The following is a 17000-nucleotide window of genomic DNA, read 5'->3' as shown; positions in this document are numbered from 1 at the left end:
TGTGAGTGCTGAAAGATGTGGCTAGAGTGAACATTTAGGGTCTGTACATTTGGAAACTCTCGCTCTCTCCCCCTCTATCTCTCTCTCTCTCTCTCCCCACCCTCCCCCCTCCTCCTCACTACCGGTTCCTCATCTGGTTGCTATGGAAACTCAGCTGTTTAGCGGTTTTCCACAAAACGACGGTTAGCTGTGCTTTCACCCACTCTCCCTTTCCCCATTAGTAACATCCTGGCTGCAACAGACCTATTGCTAATGCAACAGTGATAATGTATCATAGCCAGAAAATTGTCTTACCGTTCGACGTCGTAAGCCATTCTACAACTGTGACCAGCAGCAACAGGATGATTGCTTTAGATTAAAACATTATTAAACAGCCGGATGCAGTACTTAATCTGAGTTTAAACACTTTCAACCTGGCATCATCCCTATTTTGGGCATGTTATTATTGTCAATGTTCAGAAACATTCAAATTGAAGCCAAAAGGAACAGGCTTTCAATCACACACCTTCTTCAGGTATCCCCATAGACTGTAAAAATGTGTACACGTCCAGACAGACAGACACGGACAAGCTGTGAAGTTTCTCATAGTAAACTGCGACCTGCGGTCGCAATTATAAATCGACTGTGTTGACACATAACAGAAAAATCCTGTGTTAATTTAACCCCTTATGGGTCCATAGGATTTCACTGTGACTGGACCAGATACACAGAGCGTGCATCAACCAGTAGGCAGCAGTAGTACAACAGTGCTATTGATTCCATATTGGCAGTATTGCTTGGACACACTTCTGTGTGTTTTTATTGCCCCAGAGGGTCAATACATAGCACTTGACCTTTGGTCTCCCTTTAGTCATGCTCAATAATGTCCCATAAAAAACACAGACAGGTCCTTCTGTCAACTTCAGTGACGGGTGGCTAACGCTAACCGGCAGTCTGGATTCTCTGCCTTGCACAGTTTAGTATTTCGCTGCACACTATGTTTAGCATTCGTTAATTGAGCAGCCAGCTGATGTCGGGTTTGGCAGACATTATGTATTCCCTGGTAACACGTTGAACTCTAGATTCGTCTTAATTGCTGGTTTACAGTCCTTGAGTTCCTGAGTTGAGGAGATAATTGTGTCGAGTGACCTGGAGGTTGCCCACTTTGTTTCTCCTCAACTATTTAAGACCCATTAAGTGCTGAGGGCCATTAGGAGATTGTAGTGTGTGAGAAGAGTACATGATGATTTGCATGTAAGCAATGTAATGCTCATCGTAATCTCTCAAGATTCTGTGCTGACGCGGAACACAGTTTTCCCCTTTTATTTGACGATGGGTTCCCACTACGTAGATTGTGCTCATTGTGACATAAGTTACATTAATATGCATTCATTTAATGATAAATGTATGGTGGGATCAGGCAAAAGCAGGGAGCTTCCTAAGGAAGTGAATGAAGCAATGCAACTGTGATGATGGCTATTAATATAATATAAGATCAGATAAGATAAAAGAGAAATACAAAATATTTATCAGGGAATCCATTTTGTTATACAGTAGCAACTAAGTTTCAAGTTTATTTTGCCATTTGCATTAAAATTTACATTAAAATGCATTGGAATTTTCTTGTTCACATAGCATTTGACCTTAGCAGCATACTTTAAATATGTTTAACCAGCTGCACCTTGCAAAAATTATTGGTAGCAAGGATGGTGCGACACCGTCCATGCACTATGCTCACATGTTTGTTATGCAGTCTAGTCTTCTATCATTAGTGGTGTCATACTGCTTACCTTGACCTGTATCTGCCTGTCGGCTACTGTATATGGAAGGTGTTCATTAGAGCATTCCAATGAATATACAGTAAGACACATCTGCATATGGAAGCTCATCTGGGTGTTGCTGGTATTTTTGCCCTCATGTTGTCCTCTGTGTGTGTGTGTGTGTGTGTGTGTGTGTGTGTGTGTGTGTGTGTGTGTGTGTGTGTCTGTCTGTGTCTGTGTGTGTGTGTGTGTGTGTGTGTGTGTGTGTGTGTGTGTGTGTGTGTGTGTGTGTGTGTGTGTGTCTCTCTCTCTCTCTCTCTCTCTCTCTCTCGTTCTCTCTCTCCCCACGCATAGAGAAAAGGCGAGAGACAGAGAGAGAGAGAGAGAGAGAGAGAGAGAGAGAGAGAGAGTGAAATGGGGGGTATGGGGGGATCATTAAACACATCTAGCCAGATGGTGACCACTTAAGTCAAAAATCCCCATGGGGTCTTCACCAGAGTACACGAGACCCTTATGTGATTATTTTTACACTCTCACAGTTAAAATGAACACTGCAGATTTTACTGTGTACTAACTGCACCATGGTAATTACTATGGTTTCACTCCTCCTAGGCCTTTATAGTGCTTGAAAATGTTAGAGTACAGTATGCACCTGCATGCGTGCATGTGCGTGCACGTGTGTGAGTATGTGTGTGCGTGTGTGCGTGCGTGCGTGCGTGCGTGGCGTGCGTGCGTGCGTGCGTGCGTGCGTGCGTGCGTGCTTTATCCATCAAGTGCTATAGTATCAGTGCATCAGTGCTGGTGCCATCGCTCTGCTTCACTTCCCTCTGGTCTATTCCATCACATCTGCTCTCTCTTGTCTGTCCACCCACATATCTCATCTCTCTCTCTCTCTCTCTCTCTCTCTCTCTCTCTCTCTCTCTCTCTCTCTCTCTCTCTCTCTCTTTCTCTCTGTCTTCTTCCCTCCCTCCCTCTCTCTCTCATCTCTCTTCTGGGGCACAAGCCCAGTATAGATTCTATAAATGATTGAATTTGTAATAATGATCAATCCAAGCGCTACCATGACTTAATCTGTAGCAGTATGAATGCCAACCTGTTACTGTGTGTGTGTGTGTGTGTGTGTGTGTGTGTGTGTGTGTGTGTGTGTGTGTGTGTGTGTGTGTGTGTGTGTGTGTGTGTGTGTGTGTGTGTGTGTGTGTGTGTGTGTGCGGCCATACTTTTTGTTTCTGCAAATCTGAGGTGTAAATATACAGTACGTGTGTGTGTGTGTGTGAGTGTGTGAGTGGGGGCGATGTGATGTGGCGTGTGTATCCACTGGGGAGCACACACACACACACACACACACACACACACACACACACACACACACACACACACACACACACACACACACACACGCACACACACACACACACACACACGTACTGTATATTTACACCTCAAGAGCACACAACACTCATAGTGGATTTGTGTGTAATCAAATGGTGCGTGCGTGTGTGTGTGTGAGTTTGTGAGTAGGTGTGGCGTGCGTGCGTGTGTGTCCATCCATGCCCTGGGCACCCTGTTGGTTGTCACATACAGCAGAAGGTGTTAACATAAGGGTGCGTAGGCCTATACAGTATAAATGACCCACTTGTCCTGTGTTGTGTTACAGTGTTGCGTCTGCTGAAGGAGGGTGTCGACCCCAACACACCCATCTCTTCTGGAGGGTCGCTGCTACACCTGGTGAGACAGAGACGGACACACCAAACATGCACATGCACACACACATACATACACTTTTAAACTTTTTCATACAGTATGCACAGTACACATACAAGCTGCTAACATGAGTATTTATGGTGGCAGTAGCTCAGGAGACACTTTAGAGCAGTCATCTAGGAATGAGATGGTGAGCCTGGGCTTCGTGCCAACTGATTAACCACTTCAACCCTATATACTTAGGTCAGTGGTTCTCAACCTGTGGGTCGGGACCCCCAGGGGGTTGACGTGGGTCGGGACCCCCAGGGGGTTGACGGGGGTCCCCACATTTTTTTGGGGGGTCCCCAGATGATTACAGTAACTTAATGTGCAACATTGATTTCTCACTCAACAGTAAACAAACCAACATAAAGTTTAAGTGTTTAGAGGGTATATGCACACAAGTGACAATTTAAGGACCTTTTAATACCTCTAAAATGACAAATTAAACATTGGCCAAATTGTCAAATATTAGAGGCAGAAATTGTGAAAATAGCCGTTCTACATGCTCACAACGCCTCACGTTGCGAGGCGTTGTGAGCATGTAGATCTGCTATTTTTACCGTGTTATACAAAATGTAATGCCTCAACTCTTAGTGCTTGTCAGGTTGGGGGGTCCCCAGTTAAAATTATGATTATTTTGGAGGTCGCTGCCTAAAAAGGTTGAGAACCACTGACCTAGGTGACTGGGGTCCACCAGGGGTCTATGTACATGGTCTTCTTCTTCAAATGTCTTCTCCTATTTTCGCAGAATGTTTGCCTATTATTATGACATGCCTATGCTCAGAATAGGGACACTGCAGGGTTTATGTGGTTAAGTGCCCCCGAGCAAGATACACTCTTAGAACAAAAACTAGGCTCTACTCAATTTTATTGGTGAAACATTTTTACACTCAAAAATATTGAGTAAATATTACTGATATGAAATCAGGTAAATGAAACTCAATTAATTTGAGTAAAAGTAACCAAAACCTTTACGTACTTATTAACAACTAAAATTGAGTACAATGACCTAAAGAAATTGAGTAGATTTAATTAAATGATTCAGTCAATGCCACAAAAGACTACAAGTAAATACATTGAAATATTAAGTAGATCTAATTGAATATTAGAGTATGATTTAACAAAACAAATATGTCACATTTACTCTATTCATTTACTTTTATTGATTTAATTCATATAGTACCATTTTACCCCTTTCATTTACTTTACCTTTTATTCCAGGAGTACATGATGTCAAATGAATACACATGAAATAATTATGCAGATAATTATGTTTTTAATCAACTCATTTTGACCATTGTAACACCACATCAAGTATGAACATTCAACATACTTTAGTATGTAAATGACATGCAACAATGCCTGCAAAAACAATATGTTTAAAGATAATGATCAGGAAAGGGGTATCCCTGACACTTTTAAAAAATTTAAAGTTTACTAAAGAGCAGTGTGTGTTCACAATACTGTATATAAGTACCTCTAATTGAACTGTGCATACTGTAAGTAAGCAGTCTGTCAAACATTATGCACCATAAGAACAATGAGCCCATCAAATAAACAGTAAGTCATAACCACAAAATACATTAAAGAAGACAGTCAGAGGCCATTTGGCATGAAAGGAAATCACAACTTGGAATATGAAATAATAAATAAGCATTTACAGTAGCTCAACATTTAAACATATTGACTATGCACACGTGTAATGTCTATATGCTAAACTGACCTGTTTGCATTATGACTCGAATGCACCAGAAACAAACACTTTACATGAACTAATTACTATCAGCAACAAATACCATTGCAAAAATGCTGTTTTGTCAATAAATCCACTTTCAGTTGGTTATACCCACGTTCTGAGAGCATCTTGCTGAACAGTAGTCGGCAAGCAGACATTTTTTCAGTCTCTGAACTTTGGCTGAAAGGTGTCCGGGATCCAACTCAACTAGTACTTTTTGGAACATCTCAAGACCATATCTGAGGTTCTTGGGGTATCTCAGATTAAAGGCATAGAACAGTCCCAACAGATAGCAGCAGATCCCCAAGATTGTTGAGGGCAGTGATGCCCTTAATCACAATACCTACATCAGTAGGTTCATTCATTGAGTCCTCTTGGTTCTGCAGCAGGTAGATCTTCATCTTCTTCAGCATCACCTCCTCTGTCAACTTCTCTTCTACTCTGACAGGTGCACCAGCAGCTTCCTTCCTGCACACATTGTGAAGATAATTGTTTAGAGCTCACTTTCAGGCTAAATGTTACAAGACACACAGACACACATTGAGCAATCCTAGCTGTCTCCACACATGCAGCCCTGGGCATAATCTTGAATAAGTTGGACCAGACATGCAACGGATGCAACAGCCATTCAGCCAATGTCACAACCTTCTCTGGACATCACTATGCTGTTCCTTTGCATGTGATGGTCTCATCCACGATCACATTAAAACGTAAAAAAAAATATTTTACTAACTTGAAAGTCCTTGATCTTGACACTGGTCGACGAGACATCGGATGATGACCTCTCGTGTTCGTTGATTGGGGATTCCTCTCTGCAGAATAGAAACATAATTATTTGAACAATAAAGAAAAAGTATGACTGCACTTTCATAAACTAACATAAACTTTGGCAATACAATTGTTTCCACAACCCAGTTTTAGCAACGGAAGCTGGGAGACTGTCCTTAGTAGCTATTAAGACATACATTTAGAAATGAATAATCAGGAGAGAGAGTTGCAGGGGATAAAGATGAGTTTAGCATAAATGAATGTAGTAATTATAGTCATTAGCCAGGTGAAATATAATTAAAGCAGTTAGAGTAAATGAAAGTTTCATACCTGAAGTAGAATACTCATTTGTGCCCAAACTGCCCTTCTTGGACTGGAACATGGACAGTAGTTTGGGGGTATAGAAGTCCAACATTGCCATACATTTTGGCTCAAGATTCAGTGTGGTGATCATCCTGAACTTTGCACTAACCTGGAAGACAGAGATGAGGGGAAGAGAGTAAAAAAGAAGACGTGAGATTATAGATCTGGTATTTTCCCCCAGGATAGGGATGCTAGGGTATACAAGTGGTTAACTACAATGACAAGATGTCTGTCACATTCAGGTCTAATTCCTGTAACCATTTCTGTAAACATCTAACAAGGCAGGCCAACTATCCTTGATGTCTGCTGGCTGACAACATCATGTCATCTAATGCTTAATATCTGTGTTCTTTACAAACCTTTGTAAAGAACACAAGTTATACCCAATACATTTATGTAGCCTATATGCACAAAGATACAGTAAATCTACTTACCAATATTTGCAAACACTCTCCAGGTCTCTTGTTGAAAAAGATGTGTGCTGCTGCTGCTGCTGCTGCTGCTGCTGTTTGTTGACAGAATGTTCCAGTAGAATTTTCCCATGAACCCTTTTTTTTCCCATGAACCCTTGTGTACAATTTTGAATCTTAGTCATATCTACTCAATTGTTTAGGTTGTTGTGAGAGATGAAAGATTATTTAGTTGGAATGAATAATAATTAAGGGTCTTTTTAAATTGATCCATATAAGTACTCCATACTCAAATATTATGAAGGAAAATTACCAAAACAAATTGAGTATAATTCATGAATAAAATCAGTTGGTCAAATACTAATTTATTCTCACGAAATTAACTCAAATAATATATGTACATCTAACTCAAAACGAACAGTTGGATTTTTACTCATTTCGTTTGGTGTGACCTACTCAAACAATCACATACATGATATTCAGTGATTTTATTGAGTAAATATAACTTTTTCTAATAGTGCCATATACTCGGCCGCAGAATCATTTCTCAGAGTGTACTTATCCTCTGATTGCTCCCCCTCTGAGCAAGCCACTGCTGGGTCAATTATTGAAGAGAAGTGATTTACCCTCCGGGATCATGCTGCATTACATTACATTGAATATTCTTGCACATTCTTGCACAAGCCCAACCCCTATGGCGACTAATTCTTGGAGCTGTTACTGTACATATTACTCTTACATTCATTTATTGCTACTATGCTTGCTCATGCTCAACCACAGATTTCCTCTGAGTGTAGTTAACAATGACTGAACACACACACACACATGCACGCACACATACGCACACACCTTTTAAAGCACTTTCTCAAAGTTTTTAATTTCAAAGACCCCCTGTTTGATATGCATTAGGCCAGTGGTTCCCAAACGTTTTAGCCAGTAACCCAAAAGAGACATTAGACATTCGCCCAGGACCCAAATGAGTGGAAACAGCAGATCTACAAGCTCACAACGCATTGTTAATGTCTAATTTCTCTTTTGGGTCACAAGCTAAAAAGTTTGGGGAACCACCGTTCTCAAGACCGCTATCATGTTGAGCTGGTGGTCCCCGGAACAACATATTTTGAGATGGGGGTCCGTGGCCAAATACATGTAATTTCGGGGGTCCTTGACATGAATTTAGAATAAGGACTTAGAAGACATTTATAGAATCAGGTCAAAAACATTAAAAGACTTGCACAAATGTTCACGATTTCTCAAAAATAGCAGCTGTGCTGCGAGCTTGTATATCTGCTATTTTTCAATAGCTAAAGCATAAAATAACGATTAAAGTGGTTCAAATTTAAATTGACACAGATTTGCGTTCAGGCCTAAATGGGTGAAACACCAACTTGTGCTCTCACATCCCACAGTGCGCTCGTCACGACAACGTGTTTGCCGCTGAGCTTCTGATGGAGCGAGGCCTGAACGCCAACCTGCAGGACGAGGACCTGTGGACCGCGCTGCACGTGGCGAGCGCGTGCGACCACGCCGACGTGGTCCTCCTGCTGCTGCTGGTGAGAAACGCCACCATATATGATGAACGCGTCCATGACGCATGCATCCACACAGTAAAGTCCCTCAGGGTTCATTTGAGAATGTCCAAGGGTTACAAACGGATAGATCTCACCGAGGATGTTAACACACGCACGCACGCACGCACGCACGCGCGCACACACACACACACACACACACACACACACACACACACACACACACACTGATGGACACAGTCACTTCGCTTTGTTGGAATCTTCATGTTGATCCATGCCGTTTCGACCACGAAACAATCGTTTGGATAAACTGTATTATCTCGCCACTTGTCTAGTTCTAATATGCAAAATTGACACACTTCATGCACTTGATGTGTTATTTCACAGCCAACGTCACTTATTGGACATGAGCGTATCCAGAAATTCTGCATTAGCTTGATATCAATGACTGTCTGTTCTGCAGAGACGGATCCCAGGACTTGCATTTGTCTGCGGGGACGGTGAGCGTCTGCTACGGTGGCTGTACTGATTAGGTCCACAGTGAGAGTGGGGCCAGCTGTAGGGGAGGACACATGCAGCATGTATAGCCTCACGGAGCAGTGGGCTGGGTTTTGCTCTGGTTCCGTTGATTAGACCCTGCGAGGGTTGGCTTAGGCCCTGGCAGGGTTGGATTGGGTCCGGTATATTAGACTGGCTGGCTGTCTGCAAGGCGGGCGATAGATGTAAACCAAGTTGAGTTACGTTTGAAGGGCTGCCAGGGATGTGTGTGTGCGTGCGTGCATGTGTTTATGTCCATTTCATTTCCCCAATGCAGAGATCCATGCAGGCTGCCTCGCTAGTACAGCAGGATGTGATATAGATATGCCAAACACTCATATTAGACATGGCAGGCGGTGCTCTGCTGGGGCAGGGAGAGAGGGAGAGAGAGAGGGAAAGAATTAATACTGCACCCTGGGAAGCACTAAACTGAATGTCTGCCATTCACAGAGAACGTAGACCCAGTTTCTAGCTAATGAGGTCACACTTACACACATCAGACATCAGCCCGGCTGGAGGAGGGAAGGAGGGATTGATGGAGAGATGGATGAAAGAGAGAGTTCATGTGAGGAATATGGGTATAGTTTAAGTATTGTTTCCAGCTCACTGCAGTGACTCCACTAACATCAAATCAATATTTTCCATGGCTCCCCTCTAGTAAAATGCAAAATAGGACAGCTTGAATGTGTTTCGATACTAATTGGTCTCTTCGACTAGATATCCTCTTCTGCGTGCTTGTGTGCGCGTGCGTGTGTGTGTGTGTTGGCTGTGAGTAGACTGCTACTCACACTACAGCCCAGTAAGCCAACAGAGTTAACCACTTAAACCTTATGTACTTGACTGAGGTCCCCCCTTAGAGCTAATACATGGCCCCCTGCTTTTCCCCCTCTAGTCTACACCAAATCTCTTTGCTGACAATAGCCAATCTAAAGTCTCTCATTGAGAAGTGCTGTGAGCTTATAGATCTGCTATTTTAGCCGAATGTACACCTATTATGACATGCCCAGAATAGGATGCTACTGTAGGGTTCATGTTGAAAAGCACTTGTGGAATACATTATATATGTTTTTTTTCTCCATCCTAAGATACAGTACAGTACAGTACAATGTGCTGCTGTTCCTGGCACAAGCATGCAGGGAGGATAGGTTTGTGAAAGGAGAGAGCTCAAGGCACAGCCTGGCTGCCTGGGTAAAAATAGCTCCAGTGACACCGCATTTCCGTTAGACGCAATTTCCCTTTTTTCTCAGACACTTTAAACACCCGCCTCTCCCACCAGTGCCCAGACCTTCTCTTCTGTTCTCAGGCTGCTCTCTTTATCAGGGCTCTTAAGTGGAAGATCTTACCCTCAGAATATGCTCTACATTTTAATGAGAGCTTGAACAGCAGGTCTCGTCAGTTGAGCCTGAGTGACATCGTCTTATCCTTGATTGGCACAGATGACGGATAATTGAGTTTTGTGAGTTTCCTCTGCCTCTTTGTTTCTCTTTGTCCATCCTTTTCTTGTCATCCTCCGTTTCTGCCCTTGATATTAGATTTTTATTTTAGCTGACACAACCAACATGCCTTGTGGGGTAAACGTAAGGAAATGAAAGCGGTTGATGAGGGCCTTTGGTATGTAGTCTCTCTGTGTTTGCGTTAGCTGAGCCCCAATCATAATGCTCCTATCACTAGCCCACAACCAGCTTAGTGGGAGAAAGCATCTCCAAACACCCTCATTCCCAACTCCATTTCTAAATGCAACCCCATTCCCAGTTCCAGTTTTGGTTAATGTCCCTCATCTTGACCCTGGCAGGATTAACTGTCCATAATCTAGGATGCTGGTTGCAGTGACCTCTTGGTTTAGAAAATTCAGAAATGGTGGTTTTGGTGGTCTTTTTTGTCAGGCTAAAGAAATACATCTCAAATGAAAACATGGATTTATTTAAGGAACACAATAATTACCTTTCCTTTTTCATCATATTGGTTCCAACATAATATGACCAGGGCCAAGGACAATTGTGACTGGTTTATGAATATCCTAATACTTGCTCAATGTTGCCCAACCAGCCTTGATCGGATCCATGTGTGACATTTGAGTTGGCTTTCTGTTCAAAGCCACAACCCAGCACAGGACAGTTATCACAAGCAAGCAAATTATGTTTTCCTATTGGCCTTTCCTGTGGAAGCCAGGCAGGGATTTGCTAAGTGATTCATTAAGTAATTCATTAATTGCAGAGTTGTCCCATATGTCTTCTGGTATCTCCTAGCTTCTGCCTTGTTTTTGGAGCTGTGTGGAACACAAGCTCCCTATACGTGGCCGTGTGTGTAGGTATGTGGGTATGTGGGTGGGTGGGTCTGTGGGTCTGTATGTAGCCTGTATGTAGTAACCCTGGGTGACCAGAGAGGTGCTGTTGAGTCTAGCCTGCCCTGAGCATCAACTGCAATACACACACACACACACACACACACACACACACACACACACACACACACACACACACACAGCTCCACTTCGAACAGAGGTTCGATTTTTTTCTGACATGCAGTTGAAATGTGCACCGTTTGAGCCCTTTGACCCAGGCATCCCAATTTTGGGCGTGTCGTTAGGCAAACATAAAAGAAAATATTTGACAATCATTTGAAAATAGTCAATCTACAAGCTCACAATACTGGTATGTAACCTTAACGCAAGTATTGTGAGATTGTAGCTCGGCTATTTTCGAAATAGTTTAGATTTTGTTTGTGGTTACGTGGCTCAGTTGTTAGGGTTAGGGTTATAGTGTTAGTGGTTAAGAATGCCAAGAGGAGTCAGGCTGTCTCATGTCGTGTGTGTACCCACACCACAAACAAATCCACACTTTGGTTTTGGCTGCTCTGTCATACTACAGTCCCCTGCCAGATGTTGACCCTAAATGTCTTTTCTGTGTGTCTTCACTGTGAAAGATGTCGGATTGGGATAACGCAAACCTCAGAAGGCAATCTCTGATACAAAACATAATTTCCTATCTTAACGGTCCAGAGCCCAGTGGGAGTACGGATGTGGATTGACCCACTTTCAGCACTTGGAAAATGATGTTCAAACTTCGGCGGCGCTCCAAGTCCTTTGAAGTCAAATGATTAACAGAGAGCCGCTGGCTACACTCTCCTCGACTTCACACTAGTTGAATCCATTTATGGGTAAATGTATTCTGGGCTCTGAACAACATACTGTACAGTAGATGCAGTTTGTTGGAGCTGTCCCGTTGGCCCTGATTGCTCCCTGTAGAGCGTAGTCCCTTCTGTGGTCATTCATCTAGCATTTGGACAGCTCTCTCTCTCCCTCTCTCTCTCTCTCTCTCCCTCTCCAAGGACCCAGAAAGGAGTTGCCCCCGGGGGACGACCCTCCCAAGTACGGCCACATGGTCGTCATTGTTCTTATCGATTTCTTCTGTGGTCAACAAACACCTATTATGAACCGCAGCATTAACAGATTGCTGTCACCACAGCGACTGAGGCGCATCCATCACGCAGTATATAGCGTCTGTAAGCGTGTCCGGGTCAGGGGTCAGCTTGTTAACCCCTCGCAGCGCGCCCAGCCACGGGTCGGCGTCGTCTCGTTAATATCCATCAGCAGCGTTTCATACGCACTCAGAGTCAGACATGTGATGAATCTCTCCGGGATGGATGGGCCAGGCTTTAGCGTCGGGTTCCCCCGGCAATCACATTTAATATGTTTTTTTTATCTGAACCAGTTATCCGATATCAAATGTTGTGAGACTGCTTAGCACAACTTAAAAATGTTATCATTTTTATATTCTACCTTATTTGTTCAACATATTTTCAATGTATTACGATATACAAAGGTATTTGGGTGCGTTTGATACTGCTTTGACATCTGAGAGTGCTATGGTCATGTGTGGGCCAACACATGGTCCTGGGAGACAGAGCAGGGTGTGTCTGTCTGTCAACCCATAGGCTCGTCAACACACACTACTATAGACTATTACTGGAGCTCCATGTGACAGGTCAGGGACAGCGCATATCCCTTATGCGTGCTGCCTACCCACTAGGCACCACACACACACCAACGCATGCCGATTATTGTCCAGGGGCCAATGATGGGTCCGAGGTGCACAGGAGGACCATTATGATTGACATTTTAACCACTTAAGCCTGTATGTCCTATGACGAATAACGAAAATAGACCGTGTGCGAGCTCACAACACGTGTCGCATTGCGACATGTTGTGAGCTTTTTGGGAGACAAAATCTTGTACTCAGTATTTGAGTTTTACTTATAGAGCTTATAGATCGCTTATTGTTAGAAGAAAAATAAAATCTCCTACTCTGTATTTGAGTTATACCTATTGTTGAGGTAGGATTATTAATACATCTCTTGGCTCGTGAGATTGACACAAAGCAGTTACTGATGGGTAATGTTAATTAATACTTTCATTAACCCCTAATTAACCCTGATAAGGGAGTGTGAAGAGCTCCCAGAAGACAACCCAGATGGAGAGGTACCAACGCCTGCACAACGACTGACCTCGCTATAACCACTTCTTTTATCATTGGATTGTGCTGCGGTGTTCTGCCTTTATCACACTGTATTTGTGATTCCAGGCTAAAGGATATGCCCCCCCCCCCAAAAAAAAAAGAAAATAACTGAAAGATTAGCTGAATTAGGACAAAAAGTATTTAATTAAATAACGTTGTTGTTGGGTGGAAGCCTTGTATGTCCAAAACCGTTCGTTTTGTATAATTAAGAAAATATATATATATAGCGAGAATAGCCGATCTACAAGGTGCAAGGCGTTGTGTGCTTGTAGATCGGCTATTTCCGCTAGTTTTGTGTGACAGTCTTGTATAACAAAGCAGGGCTTTACTTCATCGAAGAAACGTACACATTTGGAACTTGGAGATACGAGGTTTCTGCCCGACAGTGACGATATACTAATTTCAGCGGCTTTGAATAGTATACTGTGCGTGTGTGAGCGTGCGTGCACGTGTGCGTGTCCTTGTGACTTTGGATTTGGTGATTTGTTTCAGCGAACCAAGGTTGATGTTGGCTGGGATGCTTTGTCAGCGGGGCCCCCTTCTTCACTTTTCACCTCCTTCCTCTTCATGACCCCCTCCCTCTCTCCTGTCTGTCCGAGGTCTGGCTCATAAATCTCTCCGCCACGCTACGACTGTGGCGTTAGGATTCCATTAGCTGTAAATATTCAATAAGGATCCGCACTTAAAGTCCCCTGTCCCTCTTATCGGCCCCCGTTCAGCAGCGCCGGTCGTTGCAGCAGCCTTGTCTTTTGTTGTTTAGTCAAACAACGGGCTGGATTTATGGCTGGACGCTTGACAATCGCCACTTGTAAAGGATATGTGTTGGTTTTAGCACCTCGCCCCGAGGAGAGGGTGATAAAAATGGAGGGAGACAGAGGAAACGAAGTGTAGGCAACACGGCAATACAGGGGGTTGTAAGGTGTTTATATTTTCTGGAGCATGTATATTCTATATAGTACATCTCTGCTCTACTGGTGAAGCGTTGCAGCGCTCCCAATAATACACAAATGCAACCGAGCTCCTGCAAGGAGAGGCGATCAATCATAATGGTATTGTGACCAGCAGTCTTTAAAAGCGCCCAAGGGAAGGTGCCTTCATGTTATCTCACACCAAAACAGAAGGCCCGCGTTGGCGGGACTCTCTCTGTAAGTAAACACACATTAATCTTGTCACGTGCGCGTTGTATACACACTCAGCCCTGATGATCCCAAAGTCTGATCAATGACCGTCCCCCCCATCCACCCATCCACCCATCCACCCACCACTCCACGGTACCCCCAGGCCTTTATATAATGAGTTGCTTAATTCAGTCCGTTTTGTCTGTTAACGTCTCGGCTGTTCTCTTTGGGACACTGCATCTGGGAAGCTCTGATAATTGGGCCCACTTAATCATTGATTCCCAGTCTGATGAATGGCCATAGCCAGGACTCAATGTGTTTTCTCCCCACTCCACCCCAACCCCCTCCTCCCCTCGTTTCTCCGACGTCTGGAAGGCCGGGGTCAATGTTCTGCTGCAGGACGTCAACGGAAACATCCCTCTGGACTACGCGTCTGAAGGGACAGAGAGCAGCTACATCCTCCGAAAGCACCTGGAGGAAAACGGTAACTTGTGACACGCTGTTCACTTCTGTTGTGTTGTGTTGTGTTGTGTTGTGTTGTGTTGTGTTGTGTTGTGTTGTGTTGTGGTGTAATACAGTGGTTCTCAACCTGTGGGTCATGACCCCCAGGGGGGTCGCCAATTTATTTTGGGGGGTCCCCAGATGTTTAGCTAAATGTTATTTAACATTGTTTTCTCACTCAACAATAAACAGACCAACATACATGTACCGGTAGATCGGCTATTTTCATAATGGAATAGATCGAATCAAACTAAATGTAATGCCAACTTGCCCCACCTGCCAAGTGCTTGTGCAGGGTGGGGTTCCCCAGTTAAAATATTATTATTTTGGGGGTTGCGGCCTGAAAAGGTTGAGAACTACTGGTGTAATACATGGTAATGGTTTGAGACATGTTCTTTTGTTTTGCGAGGTTGCCTTGCGGTGGACCAACCCGTGGTCAGCTGGTTTGCTCCTGAGAGATGGAGAGGAGGGAGACATAGTGAGAGAGAGGCACAGGGAGAAAGGGGGGGGGGGGCATCGGTTTAACTTTTGACATTCCGTTCTCCATGAACTGCGTAGCAATTAACTGGCTGCCTCAGCAGGGCAGGTTCATTTAACATCATCGCCCTTATAGAGAGGGAGAATAAAAGAAGTTAAATGACTGAAGGAACACTTTCCATTTCCTCATTTAGGAGACATTGGCCTAATGTGAGAATGTGACAGTTACCAGTTAATAAGTCGTGTACACATGGGGTTACAACATGAGTCAGAGAATGGCGAGGAAATGGTGCTATGGGTTGGTTTGTAGTCTTACACGTGTCGAAGGAAGTCTTAATGAAACAGTATTGTACTGCTAGGCAAGTGCAGGTTCAATCGGCCAAGATGCTGTTATGTAGGTATCGCACGCGCACACACACACACACACACACACACACACACACACACACACACACACACACACACACACACACACACACACACACACACACACACACACACACAAATCAAGGGGGAAAAGAGAGATTTATTTCTAATAGCATTTTCGAGTGTTCCGTTCAATGCCCTTTCCTCCCTCTTTTTAATGTACCAGTTTTCAGAACATTTCAACAGCATTCTCTGATGGCAAAAAAAAAAAAGTTTTTCTCATCTCCATGTCCCTTGAGCCCTGTCTGATGAGACACTTTATCACCACAGCATGTGGTGGCAGTTCTGCCATCTCACCCATTCCTCCCACTTTCTACTATTAAGCCTCACTCATTGTCAATTAAAAGTCCCTCTCAGATAATCACATGCCGCATTTATTACACATAATAATACGGTACATGCTACTAACAGCTACTGAATATTTAATTGTCACAACAATGAAGCAAATGTGCTTGACCATTACTATGCATGATAACACAAAAATAGATTAGCTAAACTAAGATTATTCACATCCCTTTGATTACCTAATAATTTTCTGACCCAATTTTCAGACACAAATAGCTGTGATAATCATTCACTCACCCTGAGAGAGAGAGAGAGAGAGAGAGAGAGAGAGAGAGAGAGAGAGAGAGAGAGAGAGAGAGAGTGAGAGAGAGAGAGAGAGTGTGTGTGTGTGTGCGTGTGTGCAGTACATTAGTGTATTTCTTTGCATACTGTACAATATGTCAATGCTGGTAAAGTACAGTAAGCCTGTAGGCCCGAATTTGTTTGATAGAATTTCTCTCTCTCTCTCTGTCTCTGTCTCTCTCTCTCTCTCTGCCTCTCCCCAACTGAGAAAGGAGAAGGTCAGCACAGAAACTTTAAGAGAAAAGGAAATAGAGGGTGAGAGCAGTAGACGTAGACAGAAAAGAATAGTGACCCAGAGAGAGAGCCGTGGAGAGATAAGACAGATGTACACAGACGGATACATAGGCTGACAGGGAGAGCGAGCACGCAGGGTAGACTCGTGAGTTAGTCTATCTCTGAGGATTATTCTGTGAGACATGAAGCAACGGGGGGGAAGGAACGGTGCAGACAGAGAAAGACATAAGACGTTGATGGAGGGCTCTCCTCCTTTGCGTCATCTGTCACCGGCCACAC

General features: G+C 43.6%; 1 protein-coding gene across 1 annotated transcript in view; it reads left to right on the top strand.

The window, feature by feature from the left end:
* The window catches only part of myo16 (myosin XVI), a gene marked incomplete at both ends in the record, with an annotated part of 134473 nt that overhangs the window by 19182 nt on the left and 98291 nt on the right, over positions 1-17000 (top strand). Inside the window, 3 exons of the mRNA XM_080753066.1 lie at positions 3394-3464; positions 8168-8311; positions 14832-14940. Coding sequence (XP_080609192.1) covers positions 3394-3464; positions 8168-8311; positions 14832-14940 — 324 coding nt within the window. The remainder of the gene's footprint in view (positions 1-3393; positions 3465-8167; positions 8312-14831; positions 14941-17000) is intronic.

Source organism: Nannobrachium achirus (assembly GCF_963921795.1).
Source record: "Nannobrachium achirus genome assembly, chromosome: 22".
NCBI lineage: Eukaryota > Metazoa > Chordata > Actinopteri > Myctophiformes > Myctophidae > Nannobrachium > Nannobrachium achirus.
Note: the sequence above shows the minus strand (reverse complement) of the source record. Positions and strands in the feature narration are given on the sequence as shown.